This window comes from Lepidochelys kempii, chromosome 7, assembly GCF_965140285.1.
Source record: "Lepidochelys kempii isolate rLepKem1 chromosome 7, rLepKem1.hap1, whole genome shotgun sequence".
In the NCBI taxonomy this organism is placed as follows: domain Eukaryota; kingdom Metazoa; phylum Chordata; order Testudines; family Cheloniidae; genus Lepidochelys; species Lepidochelys kempii.
The window spans coordinates 35,068,037-35,085,741 of NC_136386.1; the positions used below are offsets into that span (position 1 = coordinate 35,068,037).

A 17,705-nucleotide genomic window follows, 5' to 3' on the forward strand; every position below is an offset into this window, starting at 1 on the left:
AAACAGAGATTTTAAAATTGGCTACTAACTCTGGCCCTGATATTGTAAGTATGTGAGTAGTCTCATTGAACTCCATGGATTTACTCACATGTACAAAGTTACTCACAGGCATAAGAGTTTGCAGGGCAGAGGCCTTTATGTATTAATTTAGTTCAACAAAAATATGCTAATGAACCTTACCATTGGGTTACTATTCATGGCGGTAGCTGAGTTGGCAGAACTGGAACGCTTCTATTCTAGAAAACAAAAACTTGTCTGCAAGTTTTGGAAATAGGTTCTGTAAGAAAAGGCAATAATTACTTGTATTTTTATGTTAAATAGCCATATTACTGGTAATTACTTGGGGGATACTCTTTAGACATCTTATTCTCTCATTTCCTTTACTCAGTGCAATTCTTTTCTGGCAGTCAGAATGTTAAACTTTATCCGTTTTTCTCTCCCTCATTCTCAGGCAAATACTCTGCACAACACCCAGTTTGAACAACATCCGGGTGCCAGGGAGACTTCCCAGGTAGCAGAGATGAGAGGGGAAGGAATCTTCTTCCACTGAAGGCAGAGTGACAGCAAAGCCAGTCATGGGACTTAGAGGAGTAGCTTCCATTGCCTGTATGGTCCTTCTTTCCCCACAACAGACATAGAGGTGGAATCACCAACCTCTTTCCTTAGTCACATGCACTGTTCCTGCTGCAGACTGATAGTTGTAAGTAGGGAGTCCTCTTGCCCCCCTGTGCATAGGTGACAACTCCGTGGGGAAAATTAGCGGGTGTTCTGCACCCACGGGCAGCCAAGCTCCCCCCTCCTTGCTGCCTTCTCCCCCCCTCCTTGCTGCCTTCTCCCCCCCTTCCCGAGCATACCACATCCCTGCTCCTTCCCCTCCCAGTGCTTCCCCTGCCCAACAGCTGTTTAGTGGCGCTTAGGACTTTCTGGGAGGGAGAGGGAGGAGGAGGAGCAGGGACACGGTGTGCTCAGGGGAGGAGGTGGAGAAGAGGCAGGGCAGGGGCGGGGACCTGGGGGAAGGGGGTGCAATGGGGGGGCTAGGGTGGGAAAAGGTCAGGCGGGGCAGGGTGGGTGTCGAGCACCCACTGGGCAGAGGGGAAGTCGGCCCCTATGCCCCTGTACCGTCTCTCTCAATCTTGGTTCCCCCTACTCTTCCCCCATTTCCCCCCCTCCCCCCGGTGGCACAAAGTAATCACACCACTTCCTCTGCAAGAGAATGGTCTCTCTGCACTAGTGGAGTACTAGACAGGATTTGTCCTATGACGTGTAAGACGGACTTTTCGTGCTACATGGTTTTGCTGTTGCTAACTTCAGTAACTTGGATGTACTGAAGAGTATGGAGTGGGAGAGTGACAGGCAGCGTCTCATTGGATCATTATCCTAAATGGATCCATGCATTAGAGTATTTAGATTCATATATTTGGAACATGCAACATTTTGTGGCTGTTACTGAGAAATAGCATTGAGAAGCTTCAAGAGATGCTTTCTCAACACCTAATGAAAGCTGTGGTGCTATAAAATGAAAAAAAAATGCTGCTTACAAAAAATAGTGTCTAAAAGAATACCTGAAGTTCTACTCAAGTTTTTAGTTTCTTCAACAATTAATTTGTTAATAATCCAATTCTATAACAAAAATAACTGGAGAATAAAGAGCTATATTTTGTAGTTTTTAAAAAAGACTCTGTAGGCATAAACATATTGAATAAATAATTTCAGAGTAACGGTATAAATGAAAAGAGGGAGTTATTCATAGTCTCACAAGATAGTCTCTGCAGTGACATGAAGCTAAAAAATTATTCATTTTGGCAAAGTAGTAAGAAAAGTCTTATCAGCAAGAGAAACTGGGCAGTGAAACAGACTTGCCAAGAAGGTGGCTGAACGTCATCAGGGCAGATATTTGATAACTGGTTCAATAAGACATTAGTAAGTGGTGGAATTAGCCCTGCAAAATGCTCAATGTAAATTTAAATGAACTTGATGGTTATTTCACTCTTGACCATTCTAGTTCAATTCCAGATGACTGCTACTCATCTGTTATCAAATACATATTGCCAAAAATCATATAACCCATGCTCTGTAAGTTTATTAATCAAAGATAAATCAGCACAATACAGAAAGGAATATACATTACCCAGTCTGGGGAACAGCTTTGTACAATCACAGCTTTCATCTCCAGTCTGTGTCTGTTCCAAAGTCTGAACGCAATTCTACTTTATACATATAAACACACACCCTTGTTTATAAAAAATAAAAGATTCCACAAATTTCACTCTATTACCAGACCTTACACATCTTCTTTTATTTAGCCCCATCCATGTTTTGCAAGACATAGAGACATCTATACCAACCAAACCATGTACAGATAATCATCCATACCTGACAGATGGTGTATATTTTGCGAGCCGTATATTTTCTTTTCTGACAGATTCTACATGTACAAAGAACAGAGATTTTAACAGTTTAACTACTAGTAGTTTTCCACAGGAAGCTTAATGAGTAGGGTTCATAGTTCTACAACTTTGTATAAACACAAAGCATTCCAATAATGATACATTTTACTTGTTTAGTATTAGCTACTTAGTTTAGTTGCATTGCACACCTTATCCAGTTACCCTTGCAGTTGCTGAAATAAAGCAGTTTACATATTTTAATTAATACATTTGTTTGTGAGAGTTGATTTCACAGTCTAAAGTAAAATTCTATTCCTTATGTAGTGAAAGTACCACCTGCAGTCTCAGCTCTATAGGATACGTCTACACTGCATATAGGAGCAAGCCTCCCAATCTGGATCCACAGACTTGTGTTTGTGGGAGCTCATGCTAGTGCACTAAAAATAGCTGGGTAGATGATACAGCTTGGGCGCCCAAGCTTGTGTGGGTGAGCGGGCGGGCATGAGAGCCCAGGCTCCAGCTTGAGTTGCAATGTCTACGCAGCTATTTTTAGTATGCTAGTGTAAGCCCTGCAAATACAAGTCTGGTCTGGACCTGGGCTGGGAAGTTCATTCCTTGATGCAGTGCAGACATACCGCCAATTTCTCAAGGAGTACTTTTCCACTTCACCTTTGGTCTAGCCCTATAGAGCATAATGGGGTTTTGGTTCAGTTCAGTCAAGAAAAGTGTAGATCAGGGATCGGCAACCTGCAGCACGCAAGCCAATTTTTACTGGCATGCTGCTGCCAGCTGGGGTCCTGGCTGCCGCCCTCACTCAGCCCGCTGCCGGCCTGGGTGAACGGAACGCCAGGCCGGCAGCGGGCTGAGCGGGGCCGGCGGCCGGGACCCCGGCTGGCAGGAGCCAGTGGACGGAACCTGAGACAGAACCCACCGCCGGTCTGGGGTTCTGTCTGCTGGTGCAGTGGATTAAATTTCTCCCCGTAGGAATGTGCTACATGCAGAGCACCAGGATTGGCAGCCGTAAGTAGTACCCCGTAAGTAGCACATTCCTAAGGGGAGAAATTTAATGCACTACACCTGGGTAGGGAAGGCTGTGCCTCCCCAAGCAGCCGGCCCACTTCCCGCCCCCTGACTGTCCCCCTCATAACACCTGACCCATCCAACCCCTTCCCCATTCCTTGTCCCCTTACCACCCCCTCCCGGGACCCCCTGTCCCCTGACTGCCCCCCTCAGAACCCTCCACCCATCCAACCCCCCTGCTCCCTGTCCCTTGACTGCCCCGAACCCTATCCATACCCCCGACCCCTGACAGGCCCCCCGGGACTCCCACGCCTATCCAACCACCCCTGTTCCCCGTCCCCTTACCATGCCGCTCAGAGCATCAGGACTGGCAGCTGTAAGTAGTACACCGTAAGTAGCACATTCCTATGGGGAGCAATTTAATACGCTCCACCTGTCCCCTTATCAAAAAATACACTACAATTAACTTAAAAACTTGAAAACTTAAAAACTTTGTATATTACAGTAATCGTTAAAAATGTATAATGTTAATAAATGCATAGGTTTGATGAAACAAAGTAGTTGTACTTATGTGCCTGTGCTTAATTTGTGTTTCATTGATTTACCTTCTCAAAAAATCTCGTATGTCTCGCACGCCCAGAAAGGGCATCTCGCACCCCAGGTAAAGAACCACTGCTCTAAACTGATAAGATCTGCATTTTAATTTAATTTTAAATGAAGCTTCTTAAACATTTTAAAAATCTTGTTTACTTTACCTGCAACAATAGTTTAGTTACATAATATGGACTTATAGAGAGAGATCTTCTAAAAACATTAAAATGTATTACTGCATGCGAAACCTTAAATTAGAGTGAATAAATGAAGACTCGGCACACCACTTCTGAAAGGTTTGCTGACCCCTGGTGTAGATCAACATAGTGACCAGTGGGCAGCCAGCAAAAACTTGCATTTCCTTTTTGTTTGGGGATCCGTTTTCTTCAGGAAGGTGAGAAAATATCTTCAAAATCTATGCTGACTGGCAACATGGTACGAGCAATAAAATAATTGTCTTTGGTGCAATATTACTCTCAGTCTTTGGTATCAGACAGTATACCACAATTCAGGAGCCATTTGCATCCTTGGGCAATACTATATTGCTGATTCGTTCAGTTAGTCAATAGGTGTATGCTATTACTGTACTATAGTTCCATTCACTACGTTATTTATGCAGACTTAATGGCACTGTATTCTGTGGTTGATATGTTTCAGAGTAACAGCCGTGTTAGTCTGTATTCGCAAAAAGAAAAGGAGTACTTGTGGCACCTTAGAGACTAACCAATTTATTTGAGCATAAGCTTTCGTGAGCTACAGCTCACTTCATCGCATGCATACTGTGGAAAGTATAGAAGATCTTTTTATACACACAAAGCATGAAAAAATGGGTGTTTACTACTACAAAAGGTTTTCTCTCCCCCCACCCCACTCTCCTGCTGGTAATAGCTTATCTAAAGTGATCACTCTCCTTACAATGTGTATGATAATCAAGGTGGGCCATTTCCAGCACAAATCCAGGGTTTAAACAAGAACGTCTGGGGGGGTGGGGTAGGAAAAAGCAAGGGGAAATAGGTTACCTTGCATAATGACTTAGCCACTCCCATTCTCTATTCAAGCCTAAGTTAATTATATCCAATTTGCAAATGAATTCCAATTCAACAGTCTCTTGCTGGAGTCTGGTTTTGAAGTTTTTTTGTTGTAATATCGCAACTTTCAGGTGCCCGCATGGCCTCACAGTATGCCAACATTTTTATGGCTGACTCAGAACAACGCTTCCTCAGCTCTCGTCCCCTAACACGCCTACTCTACTTGCGCTATATTGATGACATCTTCATCATCTGGACCCATGGAAAAGAAGCCCTGGAGGAATTCCACCATGATTTCAACAATTTCCATCCCACCATCAACCTCAGCCTGGTCCAGTCCACACAAGAGATCCACTTCCTAGACACTACAGTGCTAATAAACGATGGTCACATAAACACCACCCTATACCGGAAACCTACTGACCGCTATTCCTACCTGCATGCCTCCAGCTTTCACCCTGACCGCACCACACAATCCATTGTCTACAGCCAAGCTCTGCGATACAACCGCATTTGCTCCAACCCCTCAGACAGAGACAAACACCGACAAGATCTCTATCAAGCATTCTTACAACTACAATACCCACCTGCGGAAGTGAAGAAACAGATTGATAGAGCCAGAAGAGTTCCCAGAAGTCACCTACTACAGGACAGGCCTAACAAAGAAAATAACAGAACGCCACTAGCCGTCACCTTCAGCCCCCAACTAAAAGCCCTCCAACGCATTATTAAGGATCTACAACCTATCCTGAAGGATAACCCAACACTCTCATAAATCTTGGGAGACAGGCCAGTCCTTGCCTACAGACAGCCCCCCAACCTGAAGCAAATACTCACCAGCAACCACATACCACACAACAGAACCACTAACCCAGGAACCTATCCTTGCAACAAAGCCCGTTGCCAACTGTGCCCACATATCTATTCAGGGGACACCATCACAGGGCCTAATAACATCAGCCACACTATCAGAGGCTCGTTCACCTGCACATCCACCAATGTGATATATGCCATCATGTGCCAGCAATGTCCCTCTGCCATGTACATTGGCCAAACCGGACAGTCTCTACGTAAAAGAATAAATGGACACAAATCAGATGTCAAGAATTATAACATTCATAAACCAGTCGGAGAACACTTCAGTCTCTCTGGTCACGCGATTACAGACATGAAAGTTGTGATATTACAACAAAAAAACTTCAAAACCAGACTCCAGCGAGAGACTGTTGAATTGGAATTCATTTGCAAATTGGATACAATTAACTTAGGCTTGAATAGAGACTGGGAGTGGCTAAGTCATTATGCAAGGTAACCTATTTCCCCTTGTTTATTCCTACCCCCCCCCCCGACGTTCTTGTTAAACCCTGGATTTGTGCTGGAAATGGCCCACCTTGATTATCATACACATTGTAAGGAGAGTGATCACTTTAGATAAACTATTACCAGCAGGAGAGTGGGGTGGGGGGAGAGAAAACCTTTTGTAGTGGTAAACACCCATTTTTTCATGCTTTGTGTGTATAAAAAGATCTTCTATACTTTCCACAGTATGCATGCGATGAAGTGAGCTGTAGCTCACGAAAGCTTATGCTCAAATAAATTGGTTAGTCTCTAAGGTGCCACAAGTATTTCTTTTCTTTTTGTGGTTGATATGTGGTTAACTATAAACAGATGGTAGATCACCTAAGATGCTGTTCCGTGTGTGTGTGTGTGTGTGTGTGTGTGTGTGTATAGAGATAGAGAAAGAGAGATATAAAACCATAAATCTGAGATTAAAGACCTTCTGCTTTGCTGTCATGGCAATAGAGGTGTATGTCACATGGATAATGTAGATAATCTGATTACTGTCATAGCATGATTGCCTCAAGACCTGACTTTATTAGCTCTTCAAGAGAATTAGGAACATGGCCTAAAATAACATGCTGGCTGTTTATTTGTTTTTCTCTAGCATGTGCCAGGTTTGAGTGTAAAATATAATGAACAAACTGGTTAATAAGGCCTTTAAGGAATAAAACTATATTTTAAATGAAAGAAACAGAAAGTGCTAATCTCTTCCCAGAAAACCCCTTCAACTTTGATCCTAGCTGCTTAAAGAAAACTGCAGCAGCTAAAGAGAGAATCACAAATCCCTTATTCTCTTTCTACTCCAGTGCCATTTATAAGAACCAAGTGAGCAGTTGTTACTCAAGCACTAGTTTTACTTTAGCACTGTCCTTATTTGTGTAGCAATGCAAAACAAAATCTATAACTTGAATCACTTTACTGTATATACTTACAATACTGTAATGTTAAATAGTACTTCCTGTTCCAAATCACAACACATTTCCTCACTGTGAGCCACATTTTGCCCTTGTTCCAAAAAGAGCTATTTTCGTATTTAAAGTAAATCACAATCCCACTTAACTTGTTCTAAAAAATAAATGCAGAGACTGAATATTGCTCACATTGCTGAATTCAGAATAGCTGTCATGTAGTAAATTCAGCATACTCACGTTTGAAATGAAATACTACAGCACTCCTAAAACAAAGAAAATATTGAAGTCCATGGCACTGTTTATATGGGAAAAAGCAGTAGGATTGGTCTGGGTTCTGGAAAAGAATTTCAGGGATGCCCAATTCCTAGGTAAAAAAAATTCCTGGGCAAATGAACCAACTCTCATTGCTATATTATTTAGAAAGAGCTCATTAGCCTTCTGCAGTTTTGTAGCTACACAATTTTTTGCAATACTGATCTTTTCTAAAAGTAAAAGAGATCCCATAAAACTTAACTGAAGTTAATTCTTAAAAAAATATGAAATAGTTTTGGAAAACACACCTCCTGAGTACTTCTGCCAATTTTTGCAGTTTTACCACCACATCTTTGTTTTTAATTAATTTATTTTACCGTATTGTATAAATGATCCACACAAAATTGAATGTATGGAAAATGTGCATGCACAAAGTAATGTTATATGCACTCCCCTCAGACAAAAAAAAAATACATATTTTCCTTTAACCTCATTCAGTTACTGTACTCTCATATGTTAATTGTAACAAAAGCAAGTACAAATTTTCAGACAGAAAACTTTCACAAGTACGATTAACTTGACAGTGTCCCTGTGGCATGCATCTGGAAAATACACGGTTCGTTTTCTATTGTCCTTTTGTGTATGGGCGAGTTTAGCAACTATTTTGTAGGCAAATTTGTGCCGTTTATCCAGCATCTCAAGAGAATTGTTTTAATTGTTGAACATATTCTCCAAACAGCTGCAGCAGAAATAATTGCGTCAATCAGTAGCTTGAGTAGCTAAGGAGCCTTCTAGCTTGTGGTTAAATAGCTCTAATAGGAAGATCTCCTGTTGTAATGAGCAGTTTCAGTGCCTGCATGGCAGCTAGATATCCCCAGTATGGACCATGAACAAGAGTTCTAATGAATCAAAATGTGTTGAAGAACTAAGACGCAGTAAGTGTCAAATGAATCCAATCGTAACAGAAATAATATTAAAAAAATAAATTTAATGTATTGAGTAAAAGGTATAAGAATAAAGTGATCAGAGTGTCGTCAGCATTTGACACACACGTTTATTTTGTCCCTGGCAATTAAGTATCAAAACACTGTGTTAAAAGAGAATGTTGTAGGTTGGGAAGTCAAGCACTTGAAAGGTAGAAATGCCAGATTTATGGTTGCCCTTGCAGCCTTAATTCTGACCCCTTGTTTTTCCGTTCTGTGCACTGAGTAAGGCAAAGGTCCTGTGGGAAAAAATATGTGATCATATCGTTAAAACTGGATCATAATGGGCTCACCGTAGCTGTATACAGTGGGTCCTTGTCTAGCTGGCAGGAGTGGAAGCCTTTTTGGGCTCCCTCTGCAACTGGTATCAGAGAAGGAGGAAAAGGGAAAGTTTATCTGATGGAGCAGGAGGTGGCTGGACCAGGTGTGTAGAGTAACTACCCTTTCAGCTGACTGGAAAAGTAGGGTGGGTATTTATACCCTGGACAGTCTGGAGAAGCCTTCTTTCACCTTGATTGGTCTGGCAGCATCCATCCTGCCACCCATGGAATCTGAAAAAGGACCGGGTTTCTTCTTGATCCATTGTGGCCATTATGCTAGTTGCCCTTTTCCTTGGGGGCGGGGAAGGAATTGTTCCCTCGCTGCCAGATTGACCAAGATAGGGTGGTTTTTTCCACCTTCCTACAGCAGGTTTGGGACCCGGTAGGGTGGGGCATGGGTTTAGGTTACAATATCACAACTTGCTATATAAAATTTGGGGCAAATATCCAGTGCAGGTACTCGTTATGGAAAGGCCATGGTTATCGGATCAAATGGATTGGAAGGGGATTTAGAGGAATGCAGCCCTTAAGGGAGCTGAGGAAGAGGGTTTGGGGTTCCTACATCTGGTCCAATCAGAAGCCAACTCCCCTCCTTTTCTAGCCCTCTTAACCCTCATGTGAGGGGAGGGCAGTGGGGGCCCAGCAATGGGATGCCTGGAATCAGGTTGGGAAGGGACAGGGCTGACAGCAGCCCTCAAAATTAGGTGGAAATTATTAAGGAAATGATGACCAGCTGCAATGTACAACTTCTTGTTGGATACTCCGAATATTTTAAGTGAATAAAGTTACAGCCTAATTAAACCATGTCCATTGCCTCCTGTCTTTCTTCTGGCATAGCCGGACAATGCATACTCAGAAGGGGCATAGTCAAGACTGTATGAGCAGCCATAAGTCTGGTATTTCCTAATTTTCAAGTGCTTGACTTAGCAACCTAAATTATGTTCTTTTAACAGTTTTTTGGATGTAATTTCCTATGGTATTGTTTTTGTTAGAGGAAAAAGGTAAAAAAAAATTATATTATGTACAACTCAACCATCATGCACCATCATCTGGTGTGAACCCTGCCTATCAGCATTGCAGTGCAGACTTTGGCCACTTGAGTTACAGGACAGATTGTAGTAGGTGGCAGCAGCAGGAGGGGGGAGGTGGTCGGCTGGCTCCATATGCTGGGTCCAGGGGTGATGCAGGAGAGTCTGACCCAGCCCAGCAATCATTCCTTCCTCCCACCACAGTGGTACCTCCAGCGTGGAGAATGGGATGGCCAGAGGGGATAACATGGGGAGTCCAATCTGGCTGTCCCTCTTCCCCTATGGGGAGTTTGGGGAACTCTTGCCCCCAAGTCATGCCCTGGGGATGGGGAATGGGATGTCTTGGCCCTGTGCTGAATCAGTGGAGCCCAGCCTGGCTTGACTCGGCTGCCTCCCCCTTCCCTCCGCCTTGCCACTACAGCTGCTCTGGCAGCTCTCAGGCATTCCGACTGCAACATGTGGCGGTGGTGATGCTGTTGCTTTAAATGATGGATAGCATAAATCTAAATCTTTAGGATGTTTGTGTGGTCAATTATAATTTTGGCAGACTGCCAGAATTTTCCTGAGGAATGCAAGTGAGAAGGGAGAGGGTGATTTTTTTAAAATAGTTTATAACTCAACTGAACCTGAATGGAATTTCATGAGACAAATAAAAGGCATTTCTTTAGCCTGCGGGCTTTCCCCTTGCTGAATTCCAGAGACCCATTGCAAACAGTGAAAATGTTAGAGCGACTGAAAAAAGGGCACAAGCATCTCTTAAAATGGAAAGTGATGGGCTACCTAAATATAGGTGCTGCTGTCAGCTACCCATATAATGAAGGAATTTGCTGCTAAAATAACAAAGTCAAGGGTCAGCGTTGAAAACATTTCAGATACAGGTAACCCTAATTTTTTTCTTCCTTATAATGCAATGCACTTCTTGGCATCCTTGAAGATTCTAAAGGCTCTTTGTTTGTTAAGGTGCTTTTACTTACATGGAGTTACGCTGTGCCTGATTCTCATTGTCCTGGACACACAGAAAAAAAGAGAAGATGTGGCTTAAGTAGGCTGCAACTGTATTGACTCATCTGGGAAGTAACTGGCAGTAATCCATGCAATACTTCCTTCCTTAATCACTTCCACCTGGTAGAGGGCTGCCATCAGCCCTCCACAGCTGGTTGTTGCTGGCATCCCACTGCCCTCCCCTTGTACAAGAGTTAAGGGGCTGGGGAAAGAGGTTGTCTCCTTGCTGGAGTAGACATTAGGAGCCCCATCTGTGTTCCCTAGCTTCCTTATGGGGTGCTTCCCCATTAGGTCCACTTCCAGTTCTGGTTTATCAGGGAACCAGACCCACTATGGAATGAGTACCTGCACTGGACTCCTGCTTACACAGGCACCAGCAATTAGTGTGACTGCCTCCCCCCTGCCAACCTGGTTCCCAGATGAATGGTAATTTCCTCTCTCATGTTGGCCAGAAATACATCCTCTCCTCATCTGGATAGGTCTACCCCATTGTCACTGAATAACAGACGTAACCAATATATTTTCGTGGGTAATTACCAATCCTCCCCATTCCCCCCTTAAAGGATCTACTACCCATTTTTTCCCATATGTCCAGACAAAGCACAGCCACCTTGAGATTGCAGGGGTTGCATTTGCACTAAAGCCATTTTACACTGCTCTGTCATTAAAGGGACCTTAAAATGGGTGTAAATGTAACTTATGCCCACTCTAAAGACCCTTAACAATGCCCGAGCAGTGTAAAGTGGCTTTAGTGTAAATGAGAACCGGGCCTATTATCTTCATTGGGGATACTTCTGATTTACTTCATCATGAAATCAGACAGTGCTACATTTGAACTGATAAATGCGCAGTGAGGATGTTTTAAAAGTCATTTGAATTTTTAAAAAACATTCAAAAATATGCATAAATTAAACAGTGGGTAAGGAAAATCAAGCAATTAATGCCTTACAAACACACAGCCTTGGACTGCTGCAGCACCTCACCCCCATAACATCCTCTTAGTAAATTTCCTGTACCTTGAGGCAGGTTGCTTAGTGCTGTTGAATCCTAAAAATATTGTTGCAGAATTTGGTACTCAGCCTTGTCTGCATGGGAAAGTTTTACCTGTTCTACTGATATAACCTCCTCTGTGGATGCTCTTATTCTTGATTAAAAGTGCTTTTTTATTTGTTTAAACCACTTCCTAGGACACATAAGCTAAATGGGAAAAAGATACTCCGAAACTGGGATAAGAGAGTTCCTATGGGAGTTTATACCGATATAACTGTATCGGTTTAAATTCACAGTTTAGGTTATACCAAAAGGCCCTTCTCCACGTTGGCAAGATCTCAGATTCCAGACTTCTAAGTGGAGCAGTGTCCCACAAAATATGGTTTCCATAATTGCCAACATGTCAAAAATAACCTGAGATTTTGAGGCCCATCACCTGATTTGTATGCTTAATTATGGTGATTACACATGCTATTGTAGATAACTGCACACATTCATAGGTGTCTCTTGAAAAAATACAAAGTAATCTGAAATTGTAAATATGAAGTTTCCAGTCCAGAAACAGTGCTGCCACAATGATTTCATTAGCTTCTCCTGGAAAAAAAAGCATTCTTGCAAGATTTCCTGTTCTACAATCCCTTGTTTACTCTAGAGAGTTTGAAATCAAGATGGCAGTGCATTGAATATTCTAGGACCTTTGTTGAATGACTCATATTTGTATAAAGGATCCAGCCCTGAAGTCCATATTCAGCAGAACTCAAAACTAAAACTGCAGGATGTATGAGCTTGAATTTTCTGGGACAGTCTGTCACTTCCTGCAGTTTAAATCCATTGTGTAACAATGAGTACTATGGCCAATATCTAACTGCCCAAGGCTTCTGTCTCACTCTATACTGCATGTAACTTGCTCAGCTATATCTTTATAAAGCGTAGCTATCCTCCAGTGATTTTTTTAAGTCTCTCCTGATATATGTACAATAAACATGTTTCTGTTTCAACAGGTACTGCCATGGCTGCAGGGGTCTTGCTGCAAAATGAATTGCCTTATTGTTCATTGGTAAAGAGCAGTGCATATCTTGCAACTATGAGTTCAGGTAATCATTTTCTTTAATATGCCCTTTAAAAGAAAGTTTAGATGAGTTTTGAAAAGGAATCATCTCTCAAAAATAAAAGCCATATACACTGTTATAGCTAGGCTGTGGGGATACTGTGTGTGTATATGCAGTACAAATAATTCATTGTGTTACTCAAACATCGCTATGACTAGTAATCACCTTGACATGTTTCCCTTGCCTTTAGCTTTCTGTTTCTGTTAGGTTATAAATTCTTATGGACAAGAAGTGTGCCGTCTTTTGTGTTTGGGAAGTGCTTAGACATTGTGGGGTGCCACAGAAAACAAATAATAAAGAATAACAGTTTTTACAGGCAATAATTATGATTCACCACTTCGGCTGACTACCTTCAAACGGCACTGAAGTCAATGAGAGAATAATGGCATTCAGCATTTTGCCTCCCTCAGTCTCACCAACTGCTGGCTCCACTATAACTTCCTTAAATTTGACATATCTAGAAGAAAAATGTTACTGACTTATGAAGATCCATACGGAATTACATCTAAGGAGGCAAAATATCTAATGAGCAAAAGTTCGATATATATTCACTGGATGTAGCCAGCATTTGAACCATCTCTAAAAAAAAAAAACCAAAACCTTAATCACAAATGATACTTAAACCTCAGCACCCAAGAATTATCCAAATAAAAATAACTCCTAAAATTCCAAACATCAAGACAATTGTAAAGCCTTGGCAACAGAGTCAGAAGTTAAACTAAAAAAAGCCTATAATCACCCCATAACAGACACCCCAAAAACTTGCCTTAGCAGCCCTTCAGGTCTAGAAATCCACTTAATTCAAAGTGCTAGTTTTTTCTTTTTGAAACTGATAGTGACATGTCAGGTTTAAAAAAAGGGTTCGTAGGTAGCAGCAGCCCAGTGGGGGTGAGGGGAGTGCTATTTTATAATCCTCGATTAGCATGTGATTGGTTGAGGAGAGCATGGCTTGGTAGCAGACACTCATGGGCAACAGCCATGAAGCAGGCTTTAATACTTCCTCTCCCTCCTGACATCAACATTAGGGTTGGAACAGGGTAGCAAAAGCTGTTGGGCAACAGCAGCACCCAATGGAGATTTTAGGTGTTCCTTTTTTTCCCTCCTGCCATCACTGGCAAGTGGTAGGGCTGGGAGCAGCACCAAACTTCTCCGTGTGCCCTTACTAGCCAAGTGGCACATCTGTTCAAAATCTAGTAACGTCCTTCCTGTCTGCACCTAGAAGAAAGAGATCATTGCCTGAGGTTTTTAAACTGGAAAAAGCCACTTTTAACTTACCCGGTTTTGTCATGCAAGTTCCACTTCAAGAAGTATCGATTTCCCGTGGTATACGTACACAAGTCCTAATGACATCAGATGGAAATCGCATGCCCAGATTGACGGTAGAACATGGCCTTAAGAGAGGGCAACAGGCGTAACATGCTTATTGGGTCAGGTTATACTGATTTTTCTTCTATCTTTTCTTTTCTCTACCCTGCTCGTCAAGATCTATAAATTGCACTCTAATAGAGAACTGACAAGATGACTATTATTTTTAATGGTTTTTTACTGTCCTTACCCCATGCAAGTGATGGTTTGGCCCTGTGATTTTGAGAGTGCTGTAATCTTTCTGGCCAGCTCAATCTCCCTCTTTAGCATGGAAGCAAAGAGGGAGGCAGCTCATAGCCTGATACCTACCTCTTGAAACTTAGAGCAATCAAATTATATGGCTACTTCTCCCAATAGTCTGCTTTACCTCAACCCAGTAGAGCCAAGAGCTTTGGTTAATAAAAAGCTCTGCTCTGAAAAAATAAACCTTTTGTTTTCAATAACAAATTGTGTTTTGTTAGTGGATATGAATGGTCCATGAGTGAGCAGTCTGCAATTCATCATGTACCTAACAATTTCAATAGCAACACACTAATCCCAGGTTTCAGAGTAGCAGCCGTGTTAGTGTGTATTCACAAAAATAAAAGGGGTACTTGTGGCACCTTAGAGACTAACAAATTTATTTGATCATAAGCTTTCGTGAGCTACAGCTCACTTCATCGGATGCATTCAGTGGAAAATACAGTGTGGAGATTTATATACATAGCCCGATGAAGTGAGCTGTAGCTCACGAAAGCTTATGCTCAAATAAATTTGTTAGTCTTTAAGGTGCCACAAGTACTCCTTTTCTTTTTACACTAATCCCAATCATTACAGAACTAACCATGCATTCTGGAGCAGCTAAGTGGAGGGGAAAAGGTAAGTAATGGACTTCAAACTAATTAGTGGGGGAGTACAGTGTATTTACTTACAGATTTATAGGAAAGCAGTGCCCCAAACTACATTTTGATTGTATTTCAGTATATAATATACTGTGTAGTATGTTTTGAATGTACAATAATTGTAATTTACTAAAATACTCATTTTGTTTATGGAAAATAGTCCCAGTCCAGTTGCAGAGTTATCTACTTGAAATGCAACTATTCTCATCAGCAGTGGAACAGTTTATCCCAAGCAGAATCAATTCATATAGAATTTAGCTGCCACAAGGGTAGCTGGCATCAGTGGGTTCATTGTTTGTTACTATGGAGACCGCTCAGCCTATCCTGAATAACCGTTAGATCATACAGAAAGATACACATCTCTGTGTAACTTCAGCATTGAGCAAGTTGGATTTCAGATCCAGTTTGTTTTCTACGGCATTTGTAAAGTGTTGCAAGGGGGTGATCGATCATGGAGGGTTCACCCAGGAGGCGCTCAGCTGTGAATATTTTTAGCAACTTTTTTCAGGGTCGGAGGCATTCTTCCTCTGATCCCCTTCTCCGCATACTCCAAAGGCGCCGGAGCTCAGTTGTAGAGATCCTCTCATCATCCACACACCGCGTTATGGTGGCCATATCATCTGTAAGCCCTGCAGAGCTGAATGCAACTTTTCCTGAGAAAAAAAGTGAAGTATTTTTAGATTATTGCCAAAAATCATACTTGGGTTTTATAGCAATGTATTATATAACATGTACTAAAGATGTATAATCTTGTTCAGATGTTTAGATGTACATAAATACATATGAAATATTTCAAAATCATTTGATAGTGGTTATTGTTTTATTATATATAATTGTATTTACTGATCTCTTACTCAGGGCTTAATTTGTACTTTATTTTTAACTTACAGAGCATTTCAGTTTAACACCTTGGTTTCAGAAAATAATTAAAGCAAAAGATAGCTTAATATGTATTTGTGCAGGCATGCTGTACATTTCTAGATAAAAGGTTACCATGACATTTCCTTCATCATGGAGGATATCACGTACCTATAATTTCATGAAGAAGGAAACCAAGTTGATGTCATGAATAACAGCGCTAATATAAGCAAATAATGGTATTTTTATTGAGAGTCCTTGCTGCTTAAATCTCTTGAAAAATCTTTAGTATACTATATTTTTGTAATTGAATCATTTAAAAGTTTGCTATATTATGTTTTAGGGTAGTGATGATAGTTTGCTAACCTTATTTATTCTGTTTTTCCATGTGTTGTAGGAAATTCAAGGCGTCCAACTGCAAAATATACTAAGGTAGGGGAGTGCCTTCGCCATGTCATTCCTGGACATATGCAGTGTTCGATGGCATGTGGTGGACGTGCTTGCAAGTATGAAAACCCAGCTCGATGGAGTGACCAAGAGCAAGCCATTAAAGGACTTTACTCTTCCTGGTAATATGCAGCACTCAATTTCACTAAGCTTAATTGTATTAGCTACGTTAGAGAATTTAGGGTAATAGATTTATATTGCATTTTTCTACCAAATATAGACTGCCAAGTTAAGTACAGTATGTACTGGAATAAAAGGTCAGTTAAAAATTAATACTTAGCAGTAAGCCATAAAGGCCTTCATACAAAGCCCATTGAAGTCAATGAAAGACACGCATTGTCTTCAGTGGGCTTTGGTTCAGATCCAAAATAATAAATGCCTGTTTACAGATTACATGAATGTTCTAAACTACATAAGTTTTTCCTTGAAATTTAAATACAGCTAAATTAAAATATTTTCATTGGTTTAGATTAAAATGAATGAAAACATGTTATTGAAGATAAAATAATATTAGGTATTGAGCCAATGAAAGCATTTTTTCCATCCTATATGGTCACTGGAATGTATTTTTAAATTAATATTGACATTTTGTAAAAATGAGTTAAGAAGAAACATGTAATATGTCTCTGAATAGGAATACAGAAATTGTGATCTGGATAGCCATTATCTACCTAAGTTTTTATATCATGCTCATCACCACGGTATCTGAGCACCTCTAATAATGGCATTTTATTATATAACTTACCCAGTAATTGTTTCAGTAGGATTTATAAAGCATGTTATCTGGTGAAAGAATTTAGAAAAAAGGTATAAATGCACATTGCTAATTATAGATAGCTCCCTGAACATGAAAAAAAAGGTATATATTTTCATAGATTACCCACGAAATACTCACAATGAAATATCCATCCAAATTATTAATTTATTTTCTCAGGATAACAGATAACATAGTGGCCATGGCTCGACCCTCAACAGAAATTATTGAGAAGTATAACATTATTGAACAGTTTCAAAGGTAATGAATTTTATTGGTAATGAATTGCTCTAATCTTACTGATATAATCCCTGATCCATTTTTTCCCTCCTACTTAGATTTGGATTGTTGGTAAAGGTCCTTTCATTTTAGCAATATGCAGGTAAGCCTCCATTTTGCACTTAGGAGAAATGTATGCTTCAGAAAATAGGGGTTAAT

The 17,705-nt window shown here is 41.0% G+C and overlaps 1 protein-coding gene across 4 annotated transcripts in view; it reads left to right on the forward strand.

The window, feature by feature from the left end:
• PTPDC1 (protein tyrosine phosphatase domain containing 1) overlaps positions 1 to 17,705 on the forward strand; it is a 50,800-nt gene that overhangs the window by 15,694 nt on the left and 17,401 nt on the right. The window contains exons 1-4 of one of the 4 annotated variants that reach the window (XM_073352175.2): positions 12,881 to 12,947; positions 15,764 to 15,873; positions 16,464 to 16,635; positions 17,448 to 17,528. In XM_073352175.2, the coding sequence (XP_073208276.1) occupies positions 15,813 to 15,873; positions 16,464 to 16,635; positions 17,448 to 17,528 (314 nt within the window). In that variant the 5' untranslated portion in view covers positions 12,881 to 12,947; positions 15,764 to 15,812. Of the gene's footprint in view, positions 1 to 12,854; positions 12,948 to 15,472; positions 15,874 to 16,463; positions 16,636 to 17,447; positions 17,529 to 17,705 lie in introns of those variants that run through there. The other 3 variants (XM_073352173.2, XM_073352176.2, XM_073352172.2) reach the window with 3 other exon arrangements.